This window comes from Platalea leucorodia (genome assembly GCF_965183815.1).
Source record: "Platalea leucorodia genome assembly, chromosome: 1".
Taxonomy (NCBI): Eukaryota; Metazoa; Chordata; class Aves; order Pelecaniformes; family Threskiornithidae; genus Platalea; species Platalea leucorodia.
Window position 1 is genome coordinate 116421388 of NC_138823.1, and position 17062 is coordinate 116438449.

Sequence of the window (17062 nt, forward strand, 5' to 3'; positions counted from 1 at the left end):
GGGTACAGGATCTTTGCCTGGTTAAGTGTGATATAATTTTATATACTGAATTATTGCTTGTTTAACTGTCATTTTTCATCCTGCATTACATCACTCTCAAGCAATATGGCATTTTTTTTTCTGTTTGCTTTAACTGTTAGCTGTTGAAGGACTGCATTTATTTGGGTTCATATATTCATGTGTGTCACTTATGACCCCTGCTTGGGGGATCATAAGTGCTTGGTTAAAATGATTCAGTAGATTACATTGAAATATTATGCATAGATCTATGACAGCTTTTCTACCCATTGCATAAGTATGCAAACCCAAATTGAAATGTGGGAACATTTAATTTATTAATGCTTATTTGCTTCTCCTAAATATGTTCTTGATCTTAATGTCTTTTAGCAGCTTTGGAAAGGAGGAATTTAAGAGTTACATTTCAAAACAATAAAAATAACTGTTTCAGTCAGCTGATGGAGAGATTCAGATTCACAAAGGTTGTGTATCTTTGAGCTACAGACTTTTGTAGAATTATCAAAATATCATGTATTCAAAAGCATGGCAATTGAAACACTGTCAATATCTTAACAGATTACTTTGTCTCTTTAAAAGTTTAACTCAAGATTTAGGTATTGTACACATAATTTAGACTGCCATCCACTCTTCGAATTTTATATTACTGTGACATAGACATGGATGTAATGTTTAAGAGTTTGAGCACTTGTGATGGGATCAGCAAACATTTGCATTTATAGAGTCAGGAGGAATGTGTTCCAACATAAACTCAATTGAGCCTCACAGATGAAAATCTCCTTGCAATTAAATTTACACAGCTCCTCTGCCTACAAATCTTACAGAAAGTCTGACTCTGTCCTTTTATCTCATACCTAAATGCCAGACCAAAAGAGAATGTGACCTTCATAGCCGTTTATTTAGAAAATATCTCGCGGTTCAGCGCAGAATTAGGTAGTGCAGAGTTGTGATGAAAATTCTTCCAACACTAACAGAAGATAACATAATTATTCTTCTGATTTTTGTCCCAGCAGGAGAGAAATGGAACCACAGGACATGTTTATTTGTACAACAGACCACATATTTCCTTGTTTAGGAACTTTAATGAAATCATAATCTGACACTAAGACTATATTAAAGATCTGTTTCAATTTAAAATAATAAACAAACTGGTTCTAAATCTCAAAATACCGCTTAAGATGATTTAGTATGTCTGATTGTAGTGAGTATTTGTACTGAATTACTGCATAATAAAATAAGAGAAGTGGGGAAAAAGCTTTTTTCCCCGCCAAGAAGATGGAGTCAATCAGCTTGTGGTTGTGTACTGCTGCACTCTTTTTCCTTTGCTCTGGCCGCTGAATGATCTGCACTGGCAGGTCAGACCTCGCAAGTATCTATTCACTTTATCCACAGTTCTTTGTGAGGAAATGATTAGCTTTCTGATTGCCTTGTTCAGAGGATAAATGCTGATGTTCTCTGAGTATCTACAAACTAAAGTTTTCATTATACTGTAACCAGAAGGAATTAAAATAGTTAGGGTGTTGGTCTGTTTGGGGCATCTCTTGATCACTCTGATGCATCCATTAACCTTCTACCTGTAACATACACCATCTGACATATTTAAGGTACTTTTGGGGTTTGATCTCAGTATTCCCATCTAGAGAAAAGGACTACGCCCTCCCTTCCAAATACTTTCATTTATGCTTATTGCCATACTGGTTTATCCACAAGCCTTTTGGCAGCAACAACAGGAGACAGTCTGATATTAACAGGTTACCAGGAACCCTCTGAATTTACTGAATCTCTAAGAAGCAAGTTTGAAATCCTGTTTCACCTCCCATTAAGGCTGGTGTTCACTTTCGGAGATGTTACAAGAAATACAGTGTCAGCAGCTGAAATCAAATGTAGATGCTTGACTAGGTTTAATTAGAAGTAATGTACCTCTACAGAAATTAAATACTTATTTGTAGGTCCTTGCAAGTTATTACTTTTTACCATAAATGGAAACAGAATTTTGAATCTTTGTTGACCCATATTGATGGTTTTATATTTATTTACAAAATTAATTGGAGCTGATGTGGTTTACCAGAAAAATCTGGTTGAGGAAACGTTTTCAAATGTGCATTTACATTCAACGACTAAGCCCAACCAAAAAGTGTGTGTCGGTTGTGCATAACTGAAGTAAATATTTTTTCAGGTTTCATTCATTTGGAATCTAGGTTAGAATGCTGGATAAAATAATTTAAGAGCTGTTTGAGTATTTTGGACTGGAAAATCTTCTTTTTATTTGTACGGGAAGTATTTCTCAGTTACATGCAATGACTGGATAAAAGTAACAAAGCAGCAACACTGAGTTGAATTAAAGTGACCGGGTCATTCAGGTCGTGTTGGAGGGGGGTTTATGACGTTATTTTAAATGTGGTTCATAAGAGAGTTCTGATTTGCATTTACAGTGAGCTTCTAAAACAGGGCCAATTATTCACAATTAGAGTAAATATTTTTTCAGGTTTCATTCTTTTGGAATTGAGGTTAGAACATTCAGTGAAAATATTCAATGGCACTTCTTACTAAACCGGGTACATCTGTGTGGGAGGTAGTAAGAAATGCACTAGAAACATCTGTTCGGTGTTCCAGGCAATTTTTATTTTATATGAAAAAGATGCCAAGCCCCGCAGCTGTAACACTGAGAAAAAACATTTGACACTTCAAGTTTTGCCCTGTGAATTTTTTCAGCTGTAAATCGGCACAGTAATTACTTTCCTCCATCAGCGGACTATTTGCCCACTCTGCTAAACCAAGGTTCCATGACTCCGGTCCTGGGGTGCACTAGCACGACAATGACTACACCTGGCCACGGATGTGCACAAGGAGAGGTGAATCTGACTTTTTGCCACATGCTGGGGAGCAGAAGTGGTGAGTGGGTCACGTGGGGACGCAGGAGGATACATTTGCCTGCTCCAACAGCCCTCAGTGCTCCAACAGCCCTCAACGCTCCAACATCTGTTTCGCACCTTCACAAGGGCAGGGCAGCGGGCTGGAGCACGGCGATGTTCTGGGTCTGCATTCAGCCAGCATTTGATGTCGCAGTGAGTTAAAAATTGTAAGGGATTTTCAAAACGGAGTGAATTATATTAGTGTTGAATTGGGTTGACGCATGGCTGCTTAAAAAGTAGAAAAAAATGATTTTGGGAAAACAAAAGGAACAGTAAGGGAAACCTTACTAATTCATCCCCCGTGTCTGCACATCTGTTCTTTGTATTACGATATCCCCTGCTTTTTGCTGTGTTGACTTTCCTTCTTCCATATTTTTTCAATATAAGAATGAAAGTTAGTCAGCATAAAGCACACACAAAAAACATCAAGGACGTTGGAAACACCGGGCTTGGTGCATCAAAGTTTATTCCAGCATACTGGAATCCTCAGTCCAACAATGGTAATTTACAGAACGAATGGTGGCAATTCTCTGTAGAAAATATTTTTTATATTTTTTTCTCCAATATCAAAAAATGAAAAAAGTTTTAACAGTTGTAAAATAATATGTAAAATTGCTATGAAGTCTAGCTAGCCGTTCCAAAGGTTTCATTCAACAAACACCACATTTGACAACGTTCACAATAAAACTCGTTGAAATGAAATATCAGAACTTTGGTATTTGTTATTTCAACATCACATTGATAGGACTGTCATTCATTTTTAATAGCTAACCTTATACATATTTATTGGGGTACTTTAAATTAGGATTAATAGGTAATCAAAGCTTAAGAACTCCTGCTACACAGTAGACAAAACTATTTTAGAAGCTTTCCAATCATGCTGATCTTTTAGATCATGCTTACTTAAGTCAGCATTTTCAAACTCACCTAATTCAGTCACCTGCAGTGAAATTCTGTCTCCTTTGATCTCGATTTCAGTTTTTCCATTTCATTGTACAGGATTAAGATTTCACCTATAGTCTGTATTTAGGCACTGAAGTTTGTGGTCTGTTTTTTTAGACACATAATTCCCACTAAAGTCAATAGACGCAATATGTGTTCAGCATTTCTGGCACCTGGATTGAATTTTGAATCTAATTCTGCAGATGTTCTGCAGAGATAAAGGTCTGCATCTGCCCAGAATTAGCAGGAAGGACTACATTCAAATGCTGACCTTTGCATATTTTAACCAACGGCTCAAAACTCAACCAATGATCCTGTAGGGTTGTTTTTTTCCCCCTGAACTAGCCTATACACTATTGTTCAATTTTTCTGTAACACCTCTGACCCTTTGTTTTAAGCATTCTGACTTGGCATCTATGTCTTCCACTTGTGTTAGCATATTACCAAGTGTATTACTGCTGCTACCAAAATCACTCCAGCATATTCTGCCTTAAATTTCATATATGCAAATTTCATTGGAATTCTTGTAATAACATAGATCGTTATACTGATATGATGAGTTGTAACTCTTTATGTTAACCTACACAGAACTCTTTCTGACATAGACCCTCTCTATTTTAGAAATGCTCATTTTGTTTTATAGATACGAGAATTGCCAAGTCTACTCATTAGTTTTGCTGCAGGAATTATTGAAGATCTTTAAGATGTCTATCATGAGCTCTTACAATGTCAATGCAGGTGATCTTCTTATGTGTTAACAGAAGTCAGACTGTGCTAGCCATATTGTCTTATCCAGGTAGAGCTTGGGCAGGAATAGCATAAATACCATCTTGGAGTTATGCCAATTAGATTTATATCACCTTTGCTATTTTAATACCTCACAGGGCAAATGTTGTCAGTAAAACTTAGTACACAAATAAAAGCATCTGCTTTGTCTGTGACCCTTTGCGGAGTAAATGTTACCTTCTGATCAGCAAAACTGCAGATAGCCAGTTGTTTTGAGAAGTTCAGGAACAGGGACAAGCCACATTTATTTATTTATTTATTTATTTATTTATTTGGTATCAGAGAAAGATTCAGAAACATGGTGACAAATGATAAAAAATTATCCAAGTGAACACTGAGCCACATGAAGCCCTATCTTCTCTTTAATACTGTACAGTAGCTGTCAGTTATGTTTAGAATAATGCTTCTATTCCAGTTTTCATAACAAAGCTATATTACAGCAAACATAAGTGTTACTTTTAAGAATTCTACAGATCTGCTTCTCTTTAATCTGTCCTTTTAAAAAATACTGATTTTTCAATTAGATGCTTAAATATATTTGAAATTATAACAACAGAAGCCAGCCTGAAGTACAATAAAAAAATTAAATGTCTGCTTTCAATACATTTTTGCTACACAAACCCACAAGATCCAGCACTGACACCGTAAGCATATTTCTGGCACACAGGTAAAAATAATCACATAATGCATACCCAGATGCTTATTGGTAAACTATGCTTCTGAATGCTCTCAACAAGGGCTGTGATTCCAAATAGCAGATAGATTCAGCTCCAGCAGCTGCAGTGGTTGCTGCCCCAGATGTCTGCCAGAGGTCACCATCCCTCTGCTGCACCTCAGCTGCCATGGTTCTTAGCTCACCAGACTAACTCACAGACTAACTCACAGACTAACTCACCAACAACTAAACCAGTGCACTTTCTGAGGAGGGAAGAGGTGCCCCATGCAGCTCTCCAACCTCTGGCAGGGAAGCAGGGCTGGCAACCGGCATAAGGAGTTAAAACTTCTGGCAGCCAAGGCTAGATCTACCCAGAATTGCAAATCAGAGCCCTAAGATAAAGTTCAGTCAGCTTGAATATGCCTACCACATATTAGTGCAAACCTACACTCTATGGCTTGCAGTGGCCTGAAATGAAAAGCAAACCTTTTAAAAGTGAAGTGCAGCAAAAATGTCTATGTAGAAACTGCCATGAGTTTTTAAGTTGATGAGTTCTGGATTAATAAAACATGCCGACCAAGCCAGATTGTGACCCTCGTCATGAAGGAAAAGTCTCTCCTGTTGGAAATTTCACACTCATACTTTTTTAGGGTTGATTTCTTTCTGGCCATTTCTTACTTTAATGGCCTTTTTGGGGCCACTGACCGGTGGGTTGGTGTTCTTGGTTGATGGTTTTGGGGGTCCGCTCCGACCACTGCGTCCTGCATTCTGGTTCTTACTGCGGGCCATTCGCAGCTTTTGTTCTTGCAGTCTCTGTTCCCACCTCTGTGGAAATGCAGAAGACAAAGAGGCTGAGTTAGGAAAGGACATAATCATAAATAATTATGTTTTAATCAAAGCTATCCTGAACTACTGAAACTAGTACTGCTTTTAACGGTTTTGTGCTCCATCCTGCAGGGCCGTTGATGTCAGTATGTTATGGCTGTCTTCAGGGGGAACCTGCCACATGTTCTTGGGTGGGGGAATTTGCACGATATCAGTTGATGAAAATGACAACTGCATATCTCGTGTGCATGCTGCATGTGAATGCTCATCTCATGTCTTTTCAGAAATCCAGGGGAGCTGGCACCATGCCATCAAAAAGACAGGATCTGCACACTGGGACTCCTTTGCAAACCCCTTCTTTGCTGTCTTACTGAACGTGCCACTTGGCTTTTCTGCAGAAAAGTCTGCAGAAAGCAGACTATCCTTTCACAATATGTATTTAAACACACAGCTACAAGGGAAGGTGGTCTTTACTTTCTGGTTCTGGTTTCCCCTGGGGTGGAGAGGACTGGGCATGAAAGAGCTTATGTTACAGACAGGCAACAGAGATGACCACTGAAATCACGGTGTTCAGAGTTGCAGTGGGATGGTTGTGAATAACGCACCTGTAGCTTTATTCAGCAGCATCCCTGAGAAATTTTGAAAAGCCCTTAGATCAACGAGCCCAACAAAGAGAATGGCTGTCAGATTTCCAAACCCAAAAGTGCAGTGGTTAGAAAATAGATTTTTACGGTGAGGTTAAGGGGTTAGGTGGGCCAAAATATGGAGAGATCCACAACAGTGCAGCAGGGACTGCAGTCTTTCAGCTCTAGAAACAGAAATACTTATTTTAAGGAAAGCAAGGTAGATGATAGTAGAACCTGCAAAGGGTCTCACCTCTCCCCTCTACTAATGAACTTTCTCTTCTGGAACTCCCAAAGGCAGGGGCTTTGCGCAGTGATCAGAGCAAGAGAAGTGCTCTCCAGCTTTCCTATTTAGTATCTCTGCACTGACCCTGTTGCAACTCAGATTCGTCCTGGCTAGAGAAGAGACCAGCCATGTTGTGGTTATGTTAACAGCTGTCTTCTGTGGTCCACAGACAGCTCAAAACATTCATTTTAAGTGGTAACTCAAGACAAAAGTTGGATGCAAGTCTTCAGAGGTGAATGATGGGCATTAAAATGAAGCCACTGTGATACCTAGCTCCATACTGGCTATCTTTGTGTAGTCAGGGTCATTATACGCATCTTTATAAAACAAAAACTATCAGCAGGCATTTAGGTGTGTCCCACTCGAACATGTTTAAATGAGGATTTAATTTATGAAACTATTAATATCAGAAGGAATGACACATACTTTGAGAAGCATTTTGTTTGGCAGTCATGTATCTATTTGACAGTCTGGAAATGAATGTCCAAACAGATTTCAAGACACAATTAGAAATGACAAAACAGTGTGAGGAGGCCACTAAAACACACTGCCTGCCAGTAATAGGCTATTAAGTTGACAGCTAAGGGATTTCAAGAGTCTGACTCATATGTCAGTATTCTCCTAAATCCCACATGGTATCATCTGCAATTGCAATGTATTTATTTTTTAAAGATTTAAAGCATATTTTCTTTTTCACACATAGGTTTGACATGACTAAGTGAGGAGAAAAGGGAATGATAAAAGCATCAAAAACAATATCCTGCAAGAAGTTGGTCTGTAATCAAAAAGCTTCTACTGATGGATACATGCATCCTTTTTCCCCCTCTCTATCAATTGCCAATCAGCTCATAATTAAAATAAACATACATTTATGTCCTTAATGCTCTGAAACCTTTTCTGAATTCCAGAAATAACTTTCTTCCATCTCTAAAAGTGTGAGGAAGAGTCAGACATTGTCTTGATCCACCCTTTCTTTCCATTATAAAGAGGAGTTTACAAGCAGGGAGTGATAGCAAGTGCTATCTATGCTGAAGCCCCAAAAAGCAGAAGCATCTGCTACTCCTGCCTCCCAGGTCTCAATACTATAGACTTTTCCTTCCAATGTTCCCTGAAACCAGTGAGGGGATGCCCAATACTTTCAGTGGGTCCTTAGTGGGAGGTAACTGGTGAGAAGTCTGTGTCTCCAGCCTGCAATCTTTAATGCAGCAAAGCCCATTTATCCAGTGCAGTGGATTTTAACTTCCTTTCTTACCTAATGTGGACTAGATACTCATCTGCATATCACCTATCTGACAGTTACTTGCCTTAGCAGTGATATGAAAGAAATTCCTAAAGTCATTATTGTAATAAGCCAGAGTTCACACAAAGATCATCCAACCATCCTACTTAGGGACAGTTTCCAGATCAAATAGAAATAAAATTTTACAGACCCTAAAACGCAAGACTAAAATTTTCAAATTTTCACTTACACTTATACATAATTATGAGGTATGAAAATGTTGAAGTGAAAATAATAATACCCAGAGGTGTTATGGATATCTGAAAGTCAAGCAAGTTATTCAATGCTGAAGTAGAACAAAGGTGTTCAACTTTGCATCAAGAACATCAGCATTCTTTTCTTTGCTGGTATTTACCTTAAATCTTTTGTTTAGTTGATCCTTCCATTTTTCAACTAGACATCCATCAAGAAGCATCAACCTGAAAATTAAGAAATAAATACAAGTTACAGATATTTCTGATTTTGATGCCTGAGATGTCATTCCAGATGATTTAATGCAGACTGAGGTTGAAATGAACCAGCAGGTACTGGTACTGACAGTTTCTGCTTATGGGACAATAGGCAGAAAAATATTTTTCTCCATCCCTAAATGCTTTCTAACGGATTTCTGAATGCTTATACAGATCCTTCTGAAATTCTGTTCTAAACTCTGTAAAAACAGAAAATAGTTTTCAAAAGAAATCAGATTTTACAGCTGAAACTGCAGCACATGGCCAGTTTTGAGAAAGCATTCAGAGCCCTTTGTTCTCACCTGCAACTATTCTGCAGGGGAATATTGTCCTGTCTTGATCACTGTTAACAAAAAGTGATGGGTTGGGTAACATCCCATGAAAAAAAAAGCCAGGTTTTACATGCACCAGTTAATAAAGCTCAGCTGATGAATGGTAATATGGTATTTGACCACTTACAACTGTCTCCATTGCTACCTATAAATACATTATGATGGTATTATGTGTTTCCTACATGTAACTACTTAATGAGTACTGTAAAGTACATTGAGAATATGTACGGGCAGTGATATTTGCCTACCAATTAAACCTGTCTGGCTCCTGTATGAAAATACTCAGTCTAGATGTTATGAAATGAACAAAACAAAAGTGTGACTATTTAATGTACCTGCCTTAAGCAGCTTCTAAAATAGTTTATTCTAAAGCAGTCTGATGTCACACCTTCTAAGTCCCACCCTAGAAACAACTATTTTACAGCACAGGGATGCTGGAATTTCTGTATGTCCTCTACTGCTAACTATTTAACTATTGTAACTTTTTTTTCCTTCTTTCTTTTTTTCTTTTGTTTTCTTTTTTTTGTTTTGAGATACTGGGCCTTAATATGCCCTAATATCATTTCCCTAATTCTGGAGGTCTTTATTTAAACATCAGTGTTGGCTGAAGACACCAAAATGTCATTATAAATGCACATAATTTCATACAGGACTTTGCTGGTGGGTGAGGTTTACACAGTGTAGCAGGGCCTGACTCCATTTTCCGTGAACAGCGTTGCTGCTCATACCAGTTCAAAAAGAGTACAAAATTCTGCCACTTGTAGCTGTTAGCCACTGTGCATCCACTTTGCCCAAACATGAAAGTACTACAGTGAGTGCAAGCCCTGGAGAATCAAGACCAACATGATACACATCTTTTCTTTCTGAGGAGAGACTGGAGAATTAACATATAGGATAGGCGCTAAGGCCACATCGTGATGAATGAAACCATAACACGGTGTACATCTAATAAAGCTCCTGCTCAGGTCAAATTATTGAGTGAGACTCTAACCTTATTGGCAGGCAATGGATGTTTTGCCATTGACTTCAGTGGAGATACAGCTACCACCCATTTTTCTTCTGGCATTTTAAAAAGATACTGTAACTCAAAACTGTAACTGCAAAAAAGTTTGCATGCCACTGAGTTCAACAGAAACACATATAATAGTTTAGGTTTCTTTTTCAAATCCATTTTCATACACTATATGAAATTAAAAACCTCAGTGACATTTAAAAATCATCACAAAATATTCAGTGAATGGTGTGTTTTTCCATAGTAATGGAAAAGGAGATTGTGATCTTTCATTTTTGAAATCTCCTCTCCCTGACAGCCTCCTGAGGGTCCTCTCCAGCAAAGCTCTGCAGGTCAGAGCTCCTCGATTGCAATCTGGTCATGGTCCTTCTGCGTGACTCAGAGTATGTATCCATAAAACGGCTAACACAAGTAGAGGGCTCTAAATTAATCTTTGTGAAATACTTCCAGACCTGGAGGGGCAACATGCCATGTAATAGTAAAATACTATGCCTGTTAGCTCACAAAAAAAAGTTAAGGTAATAAGGTATCAGATGGCAACTTTTAGAAACACCTATAGAACACACTTAAAATATCAACATAAAACTAATTGAAAATATGGATATAGCCCATCAAGTTCTGCACGTAGATGTTCTATGGTCCTTACAAGTGTGCATGTTCAATTAACAGTCACATCACTGTATGCAAAACCCGCCTGCACATTTTACGAGCAGCCTTACCTCTGACCCACAGCACAGAGCCCCACGTACCTACCACGCCACAACCTGTCCTGTTGGCGTCTGTTGCTACTGGTACACTTGGGGTGCTAACAGGGATGGGATGTCCCATTCTGCCTCAAGGACCCAGGGAGAAAAGGGAGCGGTGATTCATCACTCCCTCCCCTCCAGACCAGCATGCTGGATTTCCTTCCTTGCCTGGGGCTAGGCTGACTGCCAGATGAAAGGTCTGGTAAAGCTAGTTTTGTTTTGTCTTTTAATCATAGAGCGGGACTGGCAAGCTGCTCTGAGAGTATTTACTTTTCATCTGCCATCCGGGAGCTGGAGCTCCAATGGCTGCAGCTTTGGCTGGTCCCAGTACAGCTGTGGGATCAGAAACATCTCCCTGATGGCACCGGTCCGAAGTATGGATAGGCCAGCAGAGAGGGCCTGGCTCTGTCTCCAGCAGCTCTGCAGACAGGAGATGTGTATCATCTCCTGTACCCTCCCCAGGGGTCGGTGAGGCAGAACTATGCCTTCCCCATGGTCCTGCCAACATGGACCACCATCTACAGCCACCATCGGGCTTGTAGCATACGAAGCAGTTCATACCTATGGAAAGTGGTCCTGGAAAAACACTCCCAAACAGCTGGAGATGCCTGACCTGCTGCACGATGCATTAAGCAATATGCTAGCAGCACCTAATGCCACCAGGGTTTATGCTCTATGTGGGAGCCAGGTTTTGTGAATACCGCGTTGTGGCTCAGAGCTGAGGCTGATTACGTAGAAAAAGTTAATTGTGAAGGTAATTGAAACATGTAGGTGTATGTGTGAGTTATCCTAAGCAAAACTATCAGCAAAACATGCTCATGATGAGGAATGGAGCTTTGCTGGTCCTCCTTCCCGTCTATCACAGCCAGCTATAACGCTTTTCTTCACCACGTCGCCTGTGCTCACCTTGAGCGCCATTCATAGCACATGATGAGAACATCCTGCTTCGGTTGAAGAGGTGGACACTGGCAGGAGGAGTTTGTAAGAAGAGGCACTTGAGACAGAGGAATTGACGTCGAAGACTTGAGTATGTCTTTGACTTCAACCACAGTCGTTACCTCATTGCAGTTCCCCCTTTCTACGCTTTTTACTTTAGCGTGAATGACTGCAATTAGAAAAATAGAGGTGTGAGAACAACAAACAGTCTTAGAAATTTAAACACATCTCAAAATTAAATAAAACTTATTAAATTGAAAGCTGTTGTTTTGGCTGTGAAACTAGAACTACTTCTTCATGTGTGGGCATGTACAGTGGCTTAGAATAACAGAGGCCTGATCCCAATTTGGTTTTCAGTAGGACCGTTGACAACTGTGAAATTAAACATGTGCTTAAATCTTTGCCAGATCAGGCCAAGCGATCTTGCCTGGAATCATAGACATAAGCAGCTCCTTTGATTCAGACCTGAACAACCCCTCGCATAAATCAAACCTGTTCTGTAGCCACATCTGGCTCTTTCCAATTAAGTAACGAATAATTTACCTCACAGACAGTTAGCGTGAATTCAGCTTTTTCAATAATAAAATCATTTCCCTGTAGGTTGCATCCATGAACTGAAGTCTTTTCTTAAATATAAGAAAGAAGGGAAGGTTTGAAACAAGTAGCCAAAACCTAAGAGACTTAGGATTGTCGTGATTTACACGGTCTACACTTTTTTTCATCTTTTGCCTTTGGATTATCCATCAATAGTAAGATCATCATATAAACAGACTCTAAAATGGGTTCTTCTGACTCTGAACACACAAACATTCATATTTTTACCTTTTATGGAGGAAAACTGCATGTCTGCATCGATGCAAGAAGGTGAAACTGTGTAGATTGCTCTGAGGATGATCCCTGCCTAGCTTTGTACCTGCGAACCCTGGCAGTACCTACCACTGCCGCATTTCACCCCTTCTCTCTTGTGAGAAGTACCAAATCAGAGAAATGAAGCACGATTTTTACACGAAGGACTCTGTCTCTAGGAAATGTCAAAATAGGAAAGGTCTTATTATCACAAAATTCTTCAGTGAAAGAAGCATGAGAAGCGAACGGATCACAGGGTGATCAGCCTGCATTGACGCTGTCCCTGGCAGCCACCAGGTCAAAGGCCTTCAAATGGACCTCCTAACGTTTGGAATAAACCTCACATGTAGAAAGCAGGAGACCAGCAATTTTAATGCAGTCTGGGTTTTATGTGCTAACTTTATCAGGACATGTGTAACAGCCACAAAACACACGAGGGACTTCAGTTTCGGACACTCACAATCCATTTTCAAGTCTGATTGAAACGAAGTTCTGACCAGCTAGAAGTACAGCTTGGCTGTATATATTATTTTAAAGGATTTCAGAAAAAAATTGATTTTATTTGCAGCTTGTTCTGCCTTGTCTTGTCTCTCAATTCATTTTCCATATGAGCATGTCTATTTATTTCAGAGGAGGCTGAATAAAAATCTACCTCTCAAAACCAAAATCTTCATTTCACTAATTCAATGGAATTAAATTTTGGACCCCAACTTACAGCTTTTATTTAAGCAACACTCCCATTGAAGTAACTGGAATCAGAATTTGTATGGCTAACACCTGTATTTCATTTTGGAATAGTCATTTTATATCACTGCTTTTTCATATATTTCAGACAACTGTGGAAGTTCATTGTCCCACCTGAACATATCACTATGTTGTACTGAGATGGATTAAGAAATTCTATAAAAAGAGTATATGACATAAATGCCAAAAAAAGTGTACAATTGCCTAAGTTGGATGTTCAACTCGATTATTCCTGCCGAACTGGGGTTTGGATTTTTTTTTCCTATACTAACAAAGAAGCAAAGAACTACAAACTAACTTTCATTTGATATCAGACAAATAGGAATTGAATGGATATAATAACCCTGTTGCATAAGAACTAAATAAATCCCTTGAAGTAACAACTGCCATCTGAGAAAAAGCCCATAAAGTGCAAAAGACCATAACCAGCATGTTAAATTCACAGCTAATAGGGGGTTTCTATTGACATTACAGACGTTTAATCTGGTATTTATCTAGTCTTCATTAGAGTTCTACCTGACGCCCAGCATCAGAAAACCTGGGGGGAGGGGGAAGGAATCAAGGGGGAAGAGGGGTCAACACTTACTTGTATTGCCAATATGTCATGCAACATATGATAAAACTATCGTCCAACTCATTGGCTGGATGGTGCAAATTGTCACTGAATTCAATTAATTTCTGACAATTCTGCCCCAGATGAAACTCTGGCTAGTAAGTAAAAGAATATATGAATTGCTAAGTAATAACTTTTTATCTTGCTTCAGCTTCGTTCACATTTACACGTTTTATTTAGGTGATAAACCTCTGTTTATTCCACCTGCTGGATGAAAACAGGAGCTGGCCAAGCAGCACATGGTCATGCTCATATTAGATGTAATTGCACTTACTAGAGCAGCCTTTACCGTAGCGAGCACCCTTTCTGCAGAGCGACCTGTTGCGCATTACCAACATTTCACTGCTTTTATCAGAAACGCACCACCATCTGTGTAATGACTGCTACTGCCTGTACGAGGTGTGCGCGAGCGGTGGGTTTTGGAAAAGGACGGCTAGGTGTCCTTGGGGAAAAAAAACCACTTGGAAAGGTTGTGGTGGAGCAGCGTCCTCACGCCGTGCTTGCTGGACGGGGCCTGGTGTAGGTGCAGCACCCACACAGAGCTGCCTAACTCGCGAGGGGAGCAGAGAGAGGTGGGACAGGCAAAGAGAAGCGTTTTCCCCCATGCACTTACTGTAGCTGTAGTTCTTGGCCAGGTAGGTCGACAACGTAGGCTTTGTCTTTTTGCACCTGCATCGCTCTTCAAAGGAAGAGAAGGGGAAATGGTTGAGGGGTGTCAGAGGGGGCCTGGCTGCGGGGAGGGGGAGGTGGGGGGGGGTGCCCGAGGCTCACCCTGGCCGCGGCTCTTGCAGTCGGGCTCCGGGGCTCTCTCCGGCACCAGCACGCCCTGCGTGAAGTCCGTCCACTTCACATCTGCAAACAGAGGGGCGGCGGGGAAGGAAAGCTGTCGGGGAGAAGCTCCCGGGGCAGGGGCGTGCGGATCCCGCAGCCCCCCCCGCCCGGGGCGCCCCGCGGGGGTAGAGGGGGTCCAGCCCTACCGCCGCCCCCGGCCGGCCGCCCGCCCGCCGCCCCCGGTCGCTCACCCTCCGGCAGGTCGGTGACGATGGCCTCGGGGGAGATGCAGACGCCGCGGTCGTAGACGGGGAGGTCGTCGCAGGCGAGGCTCTCGGGCCAGCTGTGGTTGTAGCGGCGCATGATGGGCTCGCAGCCGTCGCGGGCGCGCTGGCAGACGGAGCGGCAGGGCTTGATGGGGTCGTAGAGGAACTCCAGGGTGCAGATGGGGGCGTACATGGCGCAGAGGAAGAAGGGGAGGACCGGGCTGCAGCCGGTGCCCACCAGCTCCTCGTACTGCTCGATGGCGAGGACGGCGTTCTCCTGGGTGCTGTGGTGGAGGTGGTTGGGCATGCGGGTGATGTTCCAGGGCATGGGGCGGCACATGGGGATGCGCACCGCCTCGCACGGCGCACCCTGCGCCCGCGGGCTCACCCGCAGCCACAGGGACACCGCCACCAAGGCGCGCAGCATCCTCCTCCTCCGCCGCCGCCTCCTCCTCCTCCTCCTCCTCCTCCGCCGCCGCCCGCCGCCGCCCCGCGGGTCGCGGCGGCCGAAGGGCGCGGAGCGGCGCTGCCTCCCGGCGCCCGGCTGCAGTCGAGTCGCGGGAGCCGCCGCCGCGCCGACAGCCATGGACATCGCGGGACCGCATTTATACCGGTGGCACGAGTGACGTGGGGCCGATCGCGCTCCCTTGGCAGCACCGCTCCTCCGGGGGGGGGGTGGGGGGTGGGAGGGGGTGTGCGTGTGTGTGTGTGCGCGCGTGTGCGTGTGTTTTGCTGTGCAGGCACGGTGACATCACCTCCACCCCGTTTAATCCCCCGGCGACATCACTGCGTCTCTCGTCCGCGGCTCCAGCTCCTTTTCAGTTTTCAACTGTGTCATAAATTCCTTCAGGTGGAAGGGGAGGGGGGGAAGCAAACCCAAACCGCACGCATCTGCCGCGGGGCCGGGCGCTCCGACGCGGGGAGAGGGGAGGAGGAGGCGGGAGGAAGGCGGGAGCCGCGGCCGGAGCCCCCCTCCTGCGGAGCTGAACTTTGCGCTGCATTTTCCCAAGGGACACGGAACAGAAACTTTTTGCGGGCTCGGGGGAGCCCCGGCGGCTGTTCCCGGCGCCTGCAGGGGGTTGCAGAGTGACCTCCGTGAGCTCGGCACGGACGGGGGAGCGCCTGAGGCGGGCGGGGAAGTCGCTCTGTGCCCGGTTTGCTCGGGACGAGGGGAGCGGCGGGGGCCGAGCCCAGGCGGGAGCCGGCGGCGGGGCCGGGGCGGCGCGGGGCCGGTGCGGAGCTGCTCTGCGGGCAGTCAGTTCCCCGCTGCGCTCCCCCCACCTCTGTGTCCCCCCCAGTCGCATCTGCAAATGGGTGGGAGAAGGGATTTCAGGCTTTCTCCAAGATATTTTGTTTTTTTCTTTCCGTGGTGCTCCATGGCCACGCGCCGTTGGCACAGCGCAGCGGCATGCCCACGCGGGACCAAGGGGCTCTCTCCCACCCCAGTTTCCATGCGCGGAGAAGACCTATGGGCCCTTCCTCCACTGGGGGCAAATGCCGCACCCCAGTCTTTGAGGGACTCGTTGAGAAAACAAGATTAACTCACCGCCAGGTTATCGCAGTGGCCCGGGAAAGCCCCAGCGTGGCTCAGAGTGAGCAGCTCCTGAGCCTGCCCTGGCCAGGTACCGTGGTGCCACCAGGGCTTCCCCTCGTGAATCGGCAGGGCTCGGGCCTGGGTGCCGCAGAGGATCTGTGGGGCAGAGGCTTCCCCCGTCCCTTTGATCCAGAGCAGGCAGTAAACAACGGCTGAGAAACCCGAGAGGGCAGTGGGAGATGAAGGTATGCATGTGCTTGGTGATATTTTCTGTGGGGAGCCACTGGCAAGGAAAAAATAGATTCCTCCCTCGGCAGCAACATTACAGCAGCTTCACCCAGGAGGTCCCCGTCCTGTTCGTGTATCCCCTCGCTCCCAAAGCCCACACAGAGTGCCCAGAAGTACCCCAAGGCTTGGGCCTTGCAGGTGCCCCTCTGGCATCGCCCCTGGCGGGCACAGCCAGGGCAAGCAAACCCTCCCGGCCACCCCG

General features: G+C 43.6%; 1 protein-coding gene across 1 annotated transcript; it reads right to left on the reverse strand.

Moving 5' to 3' along the window:
* Positions 1–5946: 5946 nt before the first annotated feature.
* On the reverse strand, positions 5947–15643 carry SFRP4 (secreted frizzled related protein 4; the record flags this gene model as incomplete). Its single annotated transcript, XM_082316075.1, is given in 7 exon segments — positions 5947–6135; positions 8679–8742; positions 11769–11967; positions 14615–14680; positions 14773–14853; positions 15024–15489; positions 15491–15643. Coding segments are annotated over 7 exon segments (1218 nt in total).
* Between the last annotated feature and the right edge of the window lie 1419 nt (positions 15644–17062).